At 41.5% G+C, this 17,002-nt stretch overlaps 1 protein-coding gene across 1 annotated transcript in view; it reads left to right on the forward strand.

Annotated features, from left to right (window-relative positions):
• The first annotated feature begins 14,753 nt into the window (after positions 1-14,753).
• The window catches only part of TOPAZ1 (testis and ovary specific TOPAZ 1), a 39,414-nt gene continuing 37,165 nt past the window's right edge, over positions 14,754-17,002 (forward strand). Inside the window, exon 1 of the mRNA XM_056483484.1 lies at positions 14,754-16,380. Coding sequence (XP_056339459.1) covers positions 15,228-16,380 — 1,153 coding nt within the window. The 5' untranslated portion in view covers positions 14,754-15,227. The remainder of the gene's footprint in view (positions 16,381-17,002) is intronic.

A 17,002-nucleotide genomic window follows, 5' to 3' on the forward strand; every position in this document is an offset into this window, starting at 1 on the left:
CCTGAGCTCAAACAGAAGCTGCTAATGAGAGGCATTTCCTAAAGCTGCTTTAGCAGGTGTTTCCTGCTGAAATGGGGAGGGTCACGAATGGAAATCTCATTTGGAAAGTTTCTAACCCCGAGGATAATATTCAGTGGTGCTGCCACTCTCACTGCCATCTGCACTAGAAAGTGGCTCAGACTGAACTAGATAGCACTTGATCCCACTGAGTGAGCCCAATTGTTTGCATTCTTGCACAAATGTGTGAATGGCAGCCTTCCGGCGAAGCAAATGCTGGGTCTGCTCCCTTCAAAGGCTTTGCCAGTGATCCTTGCCCTGCTGGCTTCATCCTTAATTGGCCTACACGGTGGGGAGCAATTAAAAATAAATGGTAGCTTGCTGTGCTGCTGTAAGGGGAAGTTTTGTGGCTCCAGGCATGAGCGAAGCTACCTTAGTGCATGGCGTATGCCATTCACGGGGAATGGCACAAGGGAAAGGGGAGAGACCTGGCTGCTCTGACTAAGTGCCAAGGGAAAAAAAAAAATCACACTGTAGTCTGCAATAAATCAGCATTAACTTTACAATTAAAGATTTGATTATCTGGGGCCAAAGCATGCTTTCTCTTGTGTGCCTGTGGAATCTGGGAATGGCATTTCCTTTTAGGCCTGTCGTCCAGAAATGGGATTTTTCATACCATCTTCATAAAACAGTATTACCTCCCTTCAACTCAGTCTCACCAGAGAGAGAAGAATGGCTCTTATCTGCTTGGGAAAAAAATGAGGTTTCTTCAAATGAAATACCCGATACCAGAAGATGTAAAACTAGTCTTTAATGAAAGACAACTAATCTTAAAGAAAAGCAGTGTCCCATAACTGTGTCATGAGGCTCTCTGAAACTTTAATCATAAGGGGGGAATTTTGAACGAGCAATTAACTTGCCACAATCATCTCTATCAAGCAATGACGTTTCTTAAATAATTTCCTACTACTTATTAATGAAAGTCTGGTATAAGGATGAACTGAAGAACATGATAATTTATGGAATTAAAACTTGAATTAAATATACAGAGTTTTGCTACACAGCAACCCATATTTCCATGACACTCAGAAGTGGATTAAAGCACAAAAAAAGAAGAGATGCTGAGAGTCACTTGATTTTCCTTTATTCCCTGAAGATATTTGACACTGAAGGTGGTCAGCTTCACCCAGGAACTAACCAGGTAACTCATGTCAGCAACAGCCATTTTACAAACATGCCATTTCATAATGATGGGGTTGCACATCATTTTTTGCATCTTGCTGCTTTACTACAAAGCATCTCTGTCCTTCCTGTATCATGAAAGTGTGGTACCTTTAGGGATGTCTCTTCGTTTTGTGGTGGAATAGGTGCCCTAGGAAAATCTCCAGGACATCATTTTCTTTTATCTCTCTTTGTTGATACTAAATAGAGGCTAACAAAAGGCTTTACTCAGCTGATACTCTGGAAAATTTGTGATGCAGTATATAAGAGCATAGCATCTCTGGAAAAAGCTACCACTCTATTTAAGCAGATTCAGTGAGCATGGAATACAGCTACTGTAGGACACACTTCTTATTGTACTTGTTTTTATGTCCAGTGTTTAGGAAGAAAATCTAGACATACATCTAAAAATTATTTCTCCCATAGCTGACCTGTGATGTCCCACAGTCTTCAACACACGTGTTGGAGTGGGACAGCAAGGTTTATTGTCTATGACAGGGGCACTGGGACTAGAAGGCCTTTAAGGTCCATTCCAAGCCCTTAACATTCTAAGAGCCTGTGATTCTATGCACCAGTGCAGTTCAAACTCTGAGATTACACAGAGCTTCCCCCTCCCAGTAAATGACCTAAAAGAAGCAGTACAGAAAGACTTTTTTTTCAGTAGATTTCATCCTCAGGGGGAAACAGGTTATATAAATTGGATTTCTGCACAGAAGTATCTTGTGTCTTGTGCTGCAGTGTAGCAAACCATCTGAACTGCACTGACAGCATATGATTTACTCAACTGCTGAACTAGGACATTTACGTGCAAGCACATACATTTGTTATATTGTTTGTAGGCACCTCCAAAATTCACCTCCTCCAAACCTGCAGAATTTCAACAGCAGTAGGATGCTGTGGGGGTGGCAGAGGCACTTTTCATGTTCTCTCCATAGACGGCTGGAGAAGATAATGTAATTTCTAATTCTTCAACAAAGAAATGTCACTCATCCAAGCATTTTCCTTTTAGTCCATTAATTCCTGATGCAGTTTCTAAAAGAGAAAAAGTTCAAAATTAGGCAAATCTCTCTAAACCAGATCTGAGCACAGAAACAGTAAGGTGGCAGTTGCTTAGTGATAATCACAAAGGCAAAGAAGAAAATACTGCAAGCCCTGCTATAGCTACATGGTCAATGTGATGAAAAGACCATGGCCTTGCAAGAGAAAAAACATTGAGCTGGTTTGCTTTGTTGCTTGTGAAGATTTCTTATATGTTTATTCTACCTGATTATATTCAACATTGACAATCAGGTTTTTTGACTCCATATAAAAAATTGTAATAAATAATAAATGATGTTAGGGGTTCTAATATATTGTTACTATGACCTTTGTAGTAAGGTCTTTAGAAATCAAGTTGTATTCTAAAGCACAGGGTAATTCACAGCACCTTGCACATACTTTTTCTTCCTCCCACACACTTAAAACACAGCATTTAAGCACCATGAAGCATATTTAGATGAGGCACAAAAGATGCCAATGATATGAAGGCTGCCCTAAAAAGTTTGTCTGTTCAGACTACTAGACAAAATCTGTGAGAAGACTTTAACATTAAAAAGCTACTTTTGCTAGGGCTGGTCTTATCAGCCATGAGGTCACTTATGAGGTCCCTTCCCCACTGCTCAGGACCTTTGATCCACTACTAGTCACTACACAGAAAAAGATATCTCCAAAATTATTTCTGACTGTTGCCAGTCTCTTCTTGCTTGAGAAGCACAAGCCACAGCTTAGTGAAAACTCACTTTTTTTAGTGTTAATTCCTGGTTACAGTGCTTGTGGCAAAAATGTGATTTTTATAATGCAAACTATAAAAATTGCAGTTTTACTTACCTACTTGCTAAGTGCTTTTCACATTTACAGATCACTCCAAAACAGTGAGAAGGGAGTGAGACAAAGATTTTTTTTTCTTTCTTTACTGAAAGATTCTATAATTCTTTCATCAAGAATGAAAGAGGAGCACTGCCCTGACCCATCTAAAAGGACTGACAAAATGAAGGTGCACATGATTTCTAGCCCTGAAAGTAAGTTGCATATTTAGATAAATTATGCAAACCTTGGGGGAATACAATACAAAGCCAATAGTGCAAATGAACTAAAGATTAACACAAACATAATAAAATGCCACAAGGGAAATTTTAGATTGCGCAGCACCTACACACGTGTAAACAGGTCACTTCCACACTGCACAGGGGCGAGTTCCAGCATCCTCTGGATCCCTTTCCTTCAATAAACTTAGCATCTCAAGTTTCATCTCAGGGCTGGGGAAGGGATGGTACTGGAACGAGGAGCTCAGTCCTGGACACATCCCTGCTCGTGGCCACCAGTGCAGCACCATCTGCTGGGAACACAGACACTTTGGACAAATCCTTCCAGCACCAGCGCTCGTCACCACCAGTGCTCATCACCACCTGTCCTAAACAGGACACACAGAGAAAATTTACACCCCCCTGCTTTTTGCCCTTCTTTTCAGCAAATATGAAGTGATTAACCTCCACAGGCTAATCTGACTATTACTTGAGCAACTGGCAGCTCACAGGACTTTGCAGAAATCAATAGGATGCACAGAAAGCTGGCACTTTAAGATCCCATTCCAGAAGTCATTTCAATACAGTTACAGGTAAGTGATGCCAAAATGAAGCCAGGAACAGGAGGCAGGGCCCCATGGAGTGAGCAATGTTTTTGGGTATTCAATCCCTGCAAAGGAGACTGGTTTCAGACATTCAAAATTGAGACAGAAAAGACAAGGGTTAATTCAGCTAAAAGTGCTGCTAAGTGAGAGATCTAAGCTAGTGAGAACAGCACTTGCTGAGTTATTATGTCAGTGTTAAGTCTGTGCAAGAATCAGTCACATTTCCACAGTCAAAACTAAGCTTCATTATAAAGCAGGACATCAACATCTTTATTAGCTATGAAAAACACCATGCGTTCTCCCTACATTAACAACAAGATCCAGCTGGAAAATTTTGGCAGGCTTTTATTTTTTCCCTCAGAAAAGCCTCCATTGGAGGAGTCAGAACCTTCGACAGAAATCAGAAAACTTTTATCCTGACAATATACTGCAGGACAGAATTTCTATAACCTCAGAAGGGCTGGTAAAGGGTGTAGGCAACACACTGAGACAACCATACTGCTGCTATTGTGGGAAATATCTTGATTTGTCCATCCTCAGGGATCTCCTCATCCCTTCCTGTTGATGGCACAGGCATGGCCAAAAAGATATTAATGAAAAATGTCCAAACTTTTTGCTTCTAGAAGGAAATACAGAGTGATACTCCTGGAGGTTCCACTGTTTTGGGTGGGACATTTTTGGCAAAACCTTAATTCTTGGATCTCCTTCAAAAGCAACCCAAAACCTCTGAAAGGTAAGGATCTCTTAGTATGATGTAGCTTAGAGTGAGCTGAACTAAAATGATATTATCTTAAAGCATAAACTTTACATTGAGTAAAAGAGAGGAAAGACATCCAGGAATTCTCAGTGGAATTGTAGGCATTATTCAGTATCAGCTAACCAGTTATGCATGCTGTAAAGTGGCAAAATATATCAGAGATTTAAAGACCAGAGGCAATTAGGAGAGCCAATTCATCTAGTTTGTTTGAAAAACTCTTCCACTTCTTCTGGTAACCCCATGGACTGAGTTAGCACAGACAAGTCTGCTTGTGTGTTCAGACACTCGCTGAGAATTAACTTTTTATTCACTGAGAATGTTGTCATGGATTAACAATCAAGAAAGGGTTATCCATAATGTTTTTCAAATAAATGCTTCCTGTTTATCAATGAATCAAAATACTACTAGGTTTTAATTGCTACCTGGCCACAGCTTTGCAAATTCACTATGCCACCGTGTCATTTGCTCCATGACTGAATTTGAAGGCAGGGCAGCCACTCATTCCTGAAAAATCCAATCTACTACCCACAGCTTATATTTCTCCTAAAACATGTTATGATTTTGGAAAATAATTTCTATCATGAGGATTTCATAAAATAGCTGGGAAAATTGAGTGTATAAATCTATATAAATACTTAAATGTAGCAACCTCTCACATTTTAATTCAACATTGTTTAGTTTCCTTCTTATAAAAATGGTTTAATTTCACAAAAGGTATGTTTTAACATAGGAACTAATAGAGTTTAGATAATGTGAATTATCCAAATTTACAGTCCTGACAGTCCTGATTAATTCTTTTTTCCAACTATTTTTAGTAACAAAAAATGAACAAGAGAGAAGGTCACTGTGACCAGCAGTGTTCTCTGCATCCAGCTGGAGACTGCTCGCAGAAGCTATTTACAGTTTCAGTAGACAAATCCACAAGCCCGAAATATTTCTCAAGTGCTAAATCAATTAGTCAATATTTAAAGGCCATATATGATAAAATTCTTTGTTCAGTTGCCCCTGCAAATGTCACCACTGTTATCTCACATGTACAGGGCACAGCAACTTGCAGGCTCCATCAGCTGATGGCTCACTCTGAGAATCAAGGACACCCAAAATAATTGTCCCTGACCCAAAGGCCTACAGTTTAAATGGCAAGCCTCCCCAAAAGGATGACATGAAGCGTTATCTGGAAGGGAATAATAAAAATGTACAGGTGTGTGTGTGCTAGTGAATACTATTGTATATAATTCCTTTTCAGAACAGTACCTCTGCATCTCCATTTGACTAATGAGATGCGCTGGTTTAGTTTGATTTTTACAGCAAAAACATGCTATACACTATAGCCTTTTTTATAGGCTATGTACTAATTCATATTATATGGCTTGAAGCCTTCATGCATGGTGGAACAGCAAGTAGACAAGGGGAAAAGAGATGGCAGTGTCCTCACAGAGCATGCCAGGATTTCTCTTTCCATAATCTCCTACTTCTCCTGTTTATTTTTCTTCTCTGGAAATGCAGAGGTTTGTACATGTGTGAAGCCTGACTGGAAAGTCAGGGCACACACTCTAGCTCATGGGGCCAGCATGCACTGGTCAAGCAGGTTTGCTTGTCACCCTGAAAGTGAAAAACAGACACAAAAACCCCAGCTGAGCGCTCAAGCATGGAGAAGGTGAGGTTATAGCAAGGAGAGATTTGTTGTTTGAATGCCAGTTCTCATTCACATTGGGGTGTGCCCTTAGCACCTACTCACACATAAACAGGCAAGGCCAAAAATGCCATCACAGAGCTCTGTGCAACCCCATGTGTAGCCTCTTGGCTGTGCAGTAGGTTCAGCACCAACAAATTCCAAAGTGAATGTAAGAATTCAGTGCAGATCCGAAATATTTACAGTAACTTTCCCATCTCACTCCATAGAAAACATTTATTTAGAGAAAGAGAAGAGGTGGATGAGGGTATCAGAAAACAGGTCTGTGAAAAAGCAAATGCTGCATATACTGCCTCACCTTTATAATGAGGCAGCAATTTGTTAATTCACTCTTCTGTTTTACTAAATGCAGCCTATGAAGTAAGGAAATGTATTCACAGAACTACTCCAATGAAAAGATGTTAGTTAAAAACATTCAGATTCCTTATTGGAAATAACTCTTTGGCTTTTTCCTCATACTAATTTCCTCAGCACACAGGAAAAACAAGCTAACAGCCCCCAGGAAAACCACAATGCAGATTTATGTGACAAACCACTATCTGAAGTGTAAATGTTATGAGTGGGGAAAAGACAAGGTACTGAGGATATCCTGCGGCACAGGAAGAGGTTTAGTTCAGCATTCACCCAGCTCTGATCACCTGAATCCCTGCCAGCATCATTCTTAGCCCACATAAGGCAAATGACCGATTTCAGTTGTCTCTTTTCAGACTGCTGAGCATGTGAAATGAATACAAATACCCGGCTTTTTTCATGGTTCAAAACAGAGTAGGAAACTCAAACATAAGCTGCAAAGATAAATACCTATTTGCACGTTTACAAAAGCGACTTATATAAGTCTAACATAAATAAACATATTGTTTACATTTATTTGAAATTTCACTACACAACATAAATTACATATATAAATTATTTTCCTTTAAATTCCCATAGACCAAGGAACAGTCCTGAAAAACGTTCAGATGTGTCATGTATGGAAACATATTATTCCACAGAGGGATTAATGCTGCTTTACAGCTTGTGTGCCCCAGCTTTAGGAAGTTGTTCTCTCAGGAACAACGTTTACAGCCCTCTGGTCATAAAGCTCTGCCAGTAATTTTAACTCCTGTGGAAGCTCTCTCCCCTCACAAGCAAGATGACCCCTGACACCCAGTCTTGCCTGAAACCCTGTTCAAGATCTTATAATTCCTAGCTCTGTAAGCAGTGGGACAAGACCTGATATCTGACATCTCTCTTTTCTGTGGATTCACTTGCGCTTAATAAAGGGTGAGTCTTTATTTCATGGATTATTTCTCATCTACATGTATGTCCATCTTCCTGAAATATGCAGGAACTTAACAGCCCTGGTCTCTATCCCATGACAGTCAAATTTAGGCAAAATTCCTCAATACTTACTCAGAGACCAAGCAGGAATGACTGGTATAAGCAGGCACACAAATAGTGAATGCAACACGATTGCTGCAGCCAAGAAAAAAAATTGACTGCCTTGCTGTTCTGACTGGTGTGTTGGATGGTGACAACAACATTGCTATTCATTGAGAATTATCGCTTATTGCCAGTCTTCTTACAGGTGAAAGAAATTACAGCACTTGAAAGAAAAGCTCCTGAGGTGCAAGGAAGGTACTTCTGCACAGATTCTGTAACATCAGAGACGATTCACTCTTCTTCGTTTCTGTACCCTGTGCTGTGTGAATACATAACCTCATTTCCTACCTGATCATCACACCATGATTAATGCAAAGCACCCCAGGTTTCATCTTGAGCAACACGCCAAATGTTGTGAATGTGAAACTAGAGTTTTAATTACCATAATGAATTAAAGTCTTTAAGCCATCCTCGTACAGTCTCTGCTCAGAAAGTCTTCACATCTTCATGAAACTAGCACTTGAGGTGGGTCATTCAATTGTCCACAGCTGACTGGCCTGGGGACAAGGAATATAACTGCTCACTTAAGAATTCTACCAACATACTAGTAACAGTAATATTATGCAGAAAACCTAGAGTGGAGTCGTGACTCATAAAGGGGTTTCAGCGCTGTTGTGTTATATTATTAAAGAATGTTTTCTCTGTGTTGCGTCAAAGGAATTGCTCTTGAAAGTGGCAAGGCTGAAGGGCAGTCCAGCAAATAATTCCGCCTATAACAGTGAAACATCTAATTTCTTCAGTAATTACGTATTTGTACATACCAGCAAGCACGGAGATATTCTGATCAGCTCTACACAGTAAGATAGTAGCTGCTTGCAGGACAATGACTCCAGAAACCACATGTTCCACAATTACTTATGTGCTCAGTCTGACCCACCAAATGACAGCCAAACCAAAGAGGGGACACTCTTGAGTTAGCATGGAATCTGGGCCATCACAAACACATCAGCAATCCTCATGCTGATTAGAAAAATATTTATTTAGGTGAAGAGGTGAAAAAGAAATTGTCTGTCCCCAAATGCTGGCTAAGCAGCAGGACACACAGGCAAGGAGTATTTAGATTTTAAATGAAACTGTTTTCTCATACACAAAATGCAAATAGCTGAGATACCACTCAGAGGTTATGACCCAGCCACTCAGCCAACCTAAGTATGAATACATACAAGTGATGTCAATATTAAGCAAATAATTTGTGCTGGATGAAACCCCATGCTGAATGGGTGCCTTGGTTTGACTCAATATCAACGAATTTTACCTCCAACCCTCACTACAGCACCTAGTATGTGTCTGGTTTATTTGAAGATCATTTTCGGTTGTTTTCAAATGGCATAATTAATGACATGTGAAGAAGTAAGCAGATGAATGCAAATGTAGGTAAATCTCTGATCTACTCTGCTCTTTCCTACACAGCAAGCTGCTGCACTCTTGTATATGTGAACCAATAATGTCAGCTTTCATGCAACTCCTCCTATAGATTACCCCAGATATGTCAGTGGGAAAATGTTCAGTGGTAAAGCCAGTATACATTCCAAAATGGCTGCATGCTGCTTTGGTTAGGGCAGATATATAATTAGTGCACTGCACAACAGCCTGGCTTCATCAACTGTAGAAGGTACTTCCATTTCTAGAGAGTAATACTGCCTCAAAAACTTATAAATATCTAAGTAGCAGACATTTCCTAGATCTGCAGTTCTAAAAACATGGAGTAACTGCAAATACACTCCTCAGGTTCAAAACCATATATACAAATTATGTAACATACTGGGGGATGTGGAGTGACCTGATGCTTATGGATGAATCACCCAAGGAAGAAAAGACACAGCAGGTTGTTCTGAGGCTTCACACTCAGTACGTCAGCCACCTTGACACTATTAAGCAGACAAAGATGTAAGGCCTTAATGGATGACCACGGCACAAGAAATTGAAGCCAGAAATTGAATGTAGGAGCCAGTCACTTTCAATGCCTAACAGCAAGATGAATTAGGTCTCAGATTGGGGTCCCAGTTTGCGATTGATCACTGTCACTATTCAAAGTTCAGGATTTCCTTACTTTCCCTAAGAGCACTGCTAAAGACGATCCCCCACTGTTTCTTCAGTCAGTCTAAACCACAGGAAAGTTTTCTATTGCTGTGTTTATTGTCTTCACCACCCCTTTCTGTCTTTTAAGAGTGATTTTCTGAAGCCATTTGGGTTTTTTTTTGTCTGTGTTCTGTCTAGCACTGTTTTCCCCGATTATCTACTAGTTTACTGCATTCTATCTATACCTTAGTGCATACCCTACTATTTCTAATGCTATGCCTTTTCTAGCTCTGATTTACTCAACTTTAATTTCCTCTTTTCCTTTCTTTTTCCCTTTCTCATCTTGAAATCACATTTTATAATCCCTTTTTGGCAGAAAGATGGAGGTGTCACATACTTGCTGCTGTGTAGATGCTTTCCTCCTAATTCCTTCTTTTTCATCCACCCACTAGGTGTTGATTCTAAAGGCAGACTTAGTGGTAGGTACATAGTATGCATTATTTATTGGAAAGCAAAGATACATTTTATTTAGAGAATTTGAAAAATAAATAAAGACTGAATGTGTAACTACTTGACTAGTTAATCTTCTATTGCTTGTGTGTTTTTAAAATTTCTAATTCTAGCTAACTACCTAGTTTATTCTTCAACTTCAAAAGACACATGAATAAAAGGGAGTAAAACAGAATACGAACCTTACACAGGGGTTCCCTTGTGGAACCTTAAAACTGATTAGCCACTTTTTGTAAGGTTCAAATCAGATGTGATCATCTGGAAAGTCAGTCTTCCAGAATAAATGTCAAGCAGCATAATTACAAAAAAAGGCAAATTATACAGATGATTTTCAAGGCTTGCAAAACCCAGTGTAAGAGGTCCTTATCCCTCCTATGACTATCCTTTGACAGAAACAGAATTGCCAGAGGGAAACGCTGATTCTATATAATCAATAATTTTGATTTTCATGCTGTCACAATTCAGTAGTAAATTAGGAATCAGAGGATCTACCAAGAAATGCCAGATGGTTCATTACAAAATATAGCAGCTGTCCTTTTTCCTCCAATGACTCATTTTAAACTGGTGGAAAATGAAGTTACTTTAATCTGCCCTGTACAGCTCTATAATAAAAATAGAATCCAGCTACTCACTGGATTCACCTAGTCTGCCATGCAGTGTAATCACCCAGCAATTTCACAAAACAGATTATGTATTTTCACCAAGGTATCTTTGCTCTCACCACCCTGCTGGCCCTTGTCTACCCGAGTTCACAGTGTCAGGGCAGACAAGGAAACAGCTGTCAGTATGAACTGGGTCAACACCCACACATGGGAGCTACCAAGGACATGAGCTGACCACGAACATTGTACCTCAAGCCCAACACAAGGGCAGTTAGCAGCATTCTCATTAAATGCCATGTCAAAGGTGGTTCCTGACTCAAGAGCCTGGAAGTGAAAAACAAAAGCAATTTTAGAGGGATATACATGAACAGCTTGAAAAAAAACCCAACTTCTTACTTAACAGATCAGCAATATACCTATTTCCAAAGCACCCAAGTATTTGAACAGAAATCAGGGGACAAAGAAATTACTTAAAAATCATATCATTATTTACTATCTTTGGGTTCCAACTTTGCAAAACCAATAGCTCAAAACTGGTAATAAATCCTTGGCATTATAAAAGGATAGCTTCTTAGACATACTGGACTGAAACTATTCCTTTCTGTTTCTTTTTAGTTGTATCACTTAAGGGCTTCATTTTGGTGTGTTTTAAGAATGCAACAGACTAAACACACTCTTCAGAGCTCAGTCTCAGTTATTACATAGCCAAAATCTTTTCACCATGGTTTGCTAGAGATAGGAAATCTCTCCCTCAGCCAAGCATAAAGATGCAAGCAGTGTAAAAAGAAGTGGTCCAAAGGGACATTTTTCTCATTGCTTCACTAAAAAAAAGTTAATTTTCAAGTTAATTCTTTCCAGTTCCCTAGCTAAAAAAAAAGACAGCTTAATTCCTGTTGCTAGATGAGTATATTACCAAAGTCTAAAATACAGCCTAATAAAAAATTTATATGATTTGCTCACCTATGTAGCTGGATTATGTGTTTATAAATTTCAATCGTTCAAAAACTTGTGGAAGATTGCTCAAATGTATCATTGTTAGATCTGCAGCCACAATTTCTCCACAGTAGCAATATAAATTACATCAGCTGGGGAGATAAGTGCACTCACTTCTCTGAGGGAAAAAAAAAAAATGGACTTTACATAAATATAGTGACACAAGTTCCTTCCTCCTGCTTGAAAATTGCCAGGCATCTCTAAGTATACTGGTAATTCTGCGGGAAAAAATATGCTGGGCACCACAATCCCCTTTTTACTTTCTGACACCTGGTACCTCATCTTTCTATTACTGTCTTGAAGTGCCTAGAATGAACAAGAAATCAGTGAAACAAAGCAACAGATCAGAAAAATCTAATTAATTCTAAAATTTAGATATGGCATTGAGATAGATAACTATAAAGCTCAAGAAGAACAAGCATTTATCTTTATTTCAACACAAGATATAATTTTAAAATAAAGTTTAAATGTTTCCTCGAAGTATTACTAATTCAAATGTTGTTGGAATGTGAAAATAACTAATTTTTCATTCTTAAGCTGTTTATATGATTTTTTAAAGTTTTTTCCACTTTAATAACCTACAATTTTAATAAACACTTGACACAGGATTTCTTTAACAGTGCCTATATATTAAAATTCTCTTATCTTTCAAGTATTTTTAAAAGATGGTAAATTGATCCACTTTGCAAGACAATGTTTATACTACCTCTTTTTAGTAGTATTGTAAACTGAATGCAATCTGTTTTTTGACATAATCCACAGCTGCTTCAAAATGTCCTTTCTGAAGCTCTAGTGCTTTTTTCAAAGTACTTTAATGAAGAATGCCTTTAATCAGTATTCATTTCAAGCAGATTTTTATTCATTTCATAAAAATCTGGTCCGAGGAGAGTTCTCATCATTGCAAATAACTGACTAAAACTAAAATCCTAAAAAATAGAGTTAGCAGTAAGGTAATTTATATGCCATTTTCCCAGATTGCCTTTATTACTGCTTTTCAGCTTATCTTCTTCTTCATCTTGTTATAAAACTTAAGACTGTTACAAACTGGAGATGGTTTGAACTGAAAGGTTAAATGGTTAAATATCACCAGAGCTGAATGTTTTATGTAATACCAGCCTTGCAGAACACCGACAATGATAAATATTGTGCCGTTAACTCCCTTTTATTGGGTCCTTTCTATCCCAAGGACCAGAAGCACAACACTGAGCCACAGGAGAAACTGCCTAAGAAATTTGTATTTTCTTTTTTGATCAGCTATAGTTAGCCATTTGCTGACTTTCTGTACTTAAGCATGTATGTGCAATCTAAAAAGATGATAAGTAAATGAAAGTTAACGGTTTCCTAGCCTCCCTGTTGTTCTTTCTTCTACGGAGAGATTTTAGCAAAAACAAAATGTTATCTGTCTTTATTTGGACTTCTTTGTATTACCTTTACCTCTGGATGGAGAAACAGAGATAAAGAGTTACATGGGCTGAAGCCATATAGTGAGGCAATGCCAATCAGTAAAACACACTTTTCCAATTACTCTTTTACATTCACAGTACTGCACTCCTAGCAAGTTGTGACTTATTTTTTTGCACAGATGTCAGGCTAGGATGTATGAAATGTGAACACCAGAAAGCACTAAGCCACAGTGAAATAAATTGGCATTAGAATACCACCTTATTAAGTTTAATAACTCTGGATTTTCATAACACCTTCAGTCTTGGTACAACGTTGTTTTTTTTAAGCTAATTTCTACATGTTCGCATTATCACGCAGCAGATGGTCCTGAAGCTTTGGCGTTCTTCACCTGTGTTGAAACTATCACCCCACTCAAGAGCTCAAACACCAACTTCTATTGTTTTCTGACTATATCATCTTTTTTGAGTATTTTTCTCCCCCTAATTCAAGTCCTAAGAATCTGTGTTATCTGAAATACAAAGTTGGTGTCCTAAGCACAACAGAGATATAGAGCTCTTAGAGCAGGTCCAGTGGAGAGGTTTAAAGTTGATCACAGAACTGAAGCATCTCTCTCACAAGGAAAGGCTGAGGGAGCTGGGCCTGTTCAGCCTTGAGGAGAGATGAGAGAGAGGGGAGCTCATCAATGTCTGCCAGTATCTAAAGGGGAGATGCCGATGGAGCCAGGCTCTTCTTGGTGGTGCCCAGCAATGGGCCAAGAGAAACTGATGCACAGGAAGCTGCACTGGAATGTGAGGAAGAACTTCTTTACTGTGCAGATAACCAAGCACTGGAACAGGTTGCCCAGAGAAGTTGTGGAGTCTCCCTCACGGGAGATACTCAAGAACTCTCTGGACACAACAATCCTGTGCCATGAGCTCTGGCATGGCCCTGCTCTGGCCCAGCAGGGAGGATGGACCAGGTGACCGCACTGGGGTCACTTCCAACCCGACCCACTCTGTGATTCTGTGAAACCACCGCGTGGCCCCTCAGTGCCGGCGAGCTTCTGAAGCGCTGTGCCCGAAGGAAGGAATACTGCATCACCCAGGGGGATGGAACACCTAATAGAACGGGCAAGCCTGGGTGCTCACCCACGCGACTCGGAGCCGGGGCGAGTTGGGTTTGCTCACGGGCTCTGGCAGTTCTACACCCGGTACCCTGGGCGCCCCACCCCCGACACTATGCCCGTGGCCGGGCCCGGCAGCTCCGCCAGCCGCTTCGGGCACCATGGGGGCAGCACGACGGCTGCGCAGCACAACCCAACCAACGCGTGCCCGCCTGGCGCGGGAGAAGCCGCGCTCGCCGCCCCCAGCGCTTGGTTTAACCGCGCAGGCGGCACCGCTGCCCGGCGAGAGGCGAGCGCAGGCAGGCGGCTGTTCCCGCCGCTCCCGCCCCGCCCGGCCCCGCCGCGCCGCGCCGCGGAGCCGCCCTCACGCCGCCGCCCCAGCGCTGCCTGCCGGCCGCGCCGCTCTTCGGGCGCGCAGGCGGCGCTTAGGCGAGGCGTCGGGGAGCGGATCGGTAGACGCGGGCAGAGAGTGAAGGAGGGAGAGAGTGGGGAAGCGGTGCGGGAGGCTGCGGCCTTCTTGAGTGTGGAGAGGTGCGGGGCCGCTTCCGTCAGCGCCCTGGTCTGTGAGAGGTTGCTCCGGGTGTGTGTTTGGGGGCGGGCGGGGGGTGAGGGTGTCAGGAAGGGCTTGTCGGTGGCCGTGGTTTTTCTGTGGTCGCCCTCGGCCTCCGTTCTGTTGGTCTGGGCTCCTTCGGGTGTACTCTGAGGCGGCAGCCTGGGAGGGGTTGTCCTCCGCTCCAGGTCGGGCCTGCACCCGTGGTGGGTGCCGGGCTAGCGAGGTTGCAGCGAAAGGTGCCCTGGCCAGTGGGTTCTGTGGGCTCTGCTGCTGTGTCTGCGCCACCGAGATGCCGCAGTTGAGGTCAGGGAAAGTGGTGAGAGCCGGCGAGGTGAAGCTGGTTGACCTGGAGGTCAGCAGCCCCAGCTCTTCGGCGACAGGGTGTGAGCCTGGGGAAAAGCTGCTAGTCAAATGGAGCCCTCGCTTGGCACCAAAGAGAAAGCCTGGGCAGCCCTTACCTTCCTTTCTGCAACCTGACAGGCTTTCTGGTGCTTCCTTGAAGCGTTCTGCTCTTTCTGTGCCTGTGCAGAAGGAGCAACATGAGAACAGACAGAAATTCCCAGGTAAAAAAACCAAGGGAATCCAGCGCAGGAAGTCTCCCAGCAGAAGCAAGAGTGTAGGTTCAGCAGTTTCAGACACAGCTGAGTGTGAAGATTGGCAAGCAGCAGCCACGGCTACAGCAATGTGCTGGGAAGAGACTCTAAGAGGGACAGGTCAAAGTCAACAGCTGTTTTTCTCAGGAACTACTTTGCAGAGTAAGTTCTCAGCAGGGAGTCAAAGGTATGAACATTTCTCAGAAGACCTGAACTTCTCAGGTTACCACAAGGGTTCAATGAACTCAGGAAAAGAAGGCAAACATTCCTGTATGGAAATAAAATTAGAAGTCCCATCCTTAAAGGGGGAAATTGAGGGTTCAGAGAAACATGGAATATCCTGTTTTCCAGAACCTGGAGGTCTTCAACCCAAAAAGATCGCATGGAGTACTGAAGTGAAATGCACTGACTCCATAATGACGCAGAATATGCAAATCTCAGATTTTAGGAAGAATTTGGGCATTTGGGAAACTGTTCCTGAACCAAAACCTCAGCAAGACGTTGATATACCAGAGAGGTTGAATGGGTGTGAATTAGTTGGATCAAGAACACTAGGAACACAGGAAAAAGAAAAGAGATGCTTGGGCAAGAAAGGCAGACCAGTGGTGAAACCAAAAGTACATGGTCCCAAAGAGGGGGATGATTGTGCCTTGCTAGAACAGCAGACACGGTGTCCAGAGTCCAGGAAAGGAGCTTTGAGTATGAAGAATAGAAATGCATTGCTGTCACAGCAGCTGCAGGATCTGAGTGGACAAGAACAACCAACAACCAGAAGAAAGAAGCATTGCATGAAAGAAGAGCAGCAGAACTCAAGCTCTCAGAAAGGACCAGACAACTCAGGGGAAAATGGTAAGCACTGTTAGAGTTCCATTATAGAAGTACAGGTAGAGAATTTTGGCTCCCAAATTGGTCTTGCAGCAAGACCTCTTTAAAGACTTAGTTTGAGAAAAGCCAGGGTGTGCTTCCCAGTACTGTAAATACCATCAGTCTTAGAAGGAGACATTTTCAGAAAGAGGAAAGGCTTTTCTTGAAGGAGAAGAGCAGCCTATTTAACACCAAGGAGATTAGTGCAGTTAGTCTTTGAGGGGGTAGAGAAGAGGGAGAAGAGGGAGGGAGGGAGCAGTATGGGTAGAAACAGGCAGGCCTTTGGTATTAGGTGCTGGGAGTTTGTTTGCCTCAAAAGCATCCCCCATTTCTGCAGAGGTGGTCAGCCACAAGTAAAAAAGGGGGCAGTAGTTTCTGCAATGCTAGAGTAAAAGACAGTAAATTCCTCATTCATCTGTCTATTATCTGTTTATTTTTGATTATGTATGATGCTGTCTTATTTCATTGTCTGCCTTTATAGGATGCTGGGGTTTGCTCTCAGAACTTTTCAGTTGCTATTTTTTGCAAAATCCCAAAAGACATAGAAGCAATGATTGTGTTTTGATGTTTGAAGAGAATGCGGAGTCAAACTGGAACAATTTTGAAA

Source organism: Oenanthe melanoleuca, chromosome 2 (assembly GCF_029582105.1).
Source record: "Oenanthe melanoleuca isolate GR-GAL-2019-014 chromosome 2, OMel1.0, whole genome shotgun sequence".
NCBI classification, from domain to species: domain Eukaryota; kingdom Metazoa; phylum Chordata; class Aves; order Passeriformes; family Muscicapidae; genus Oenanthe; species Oenanthe melanoleuca.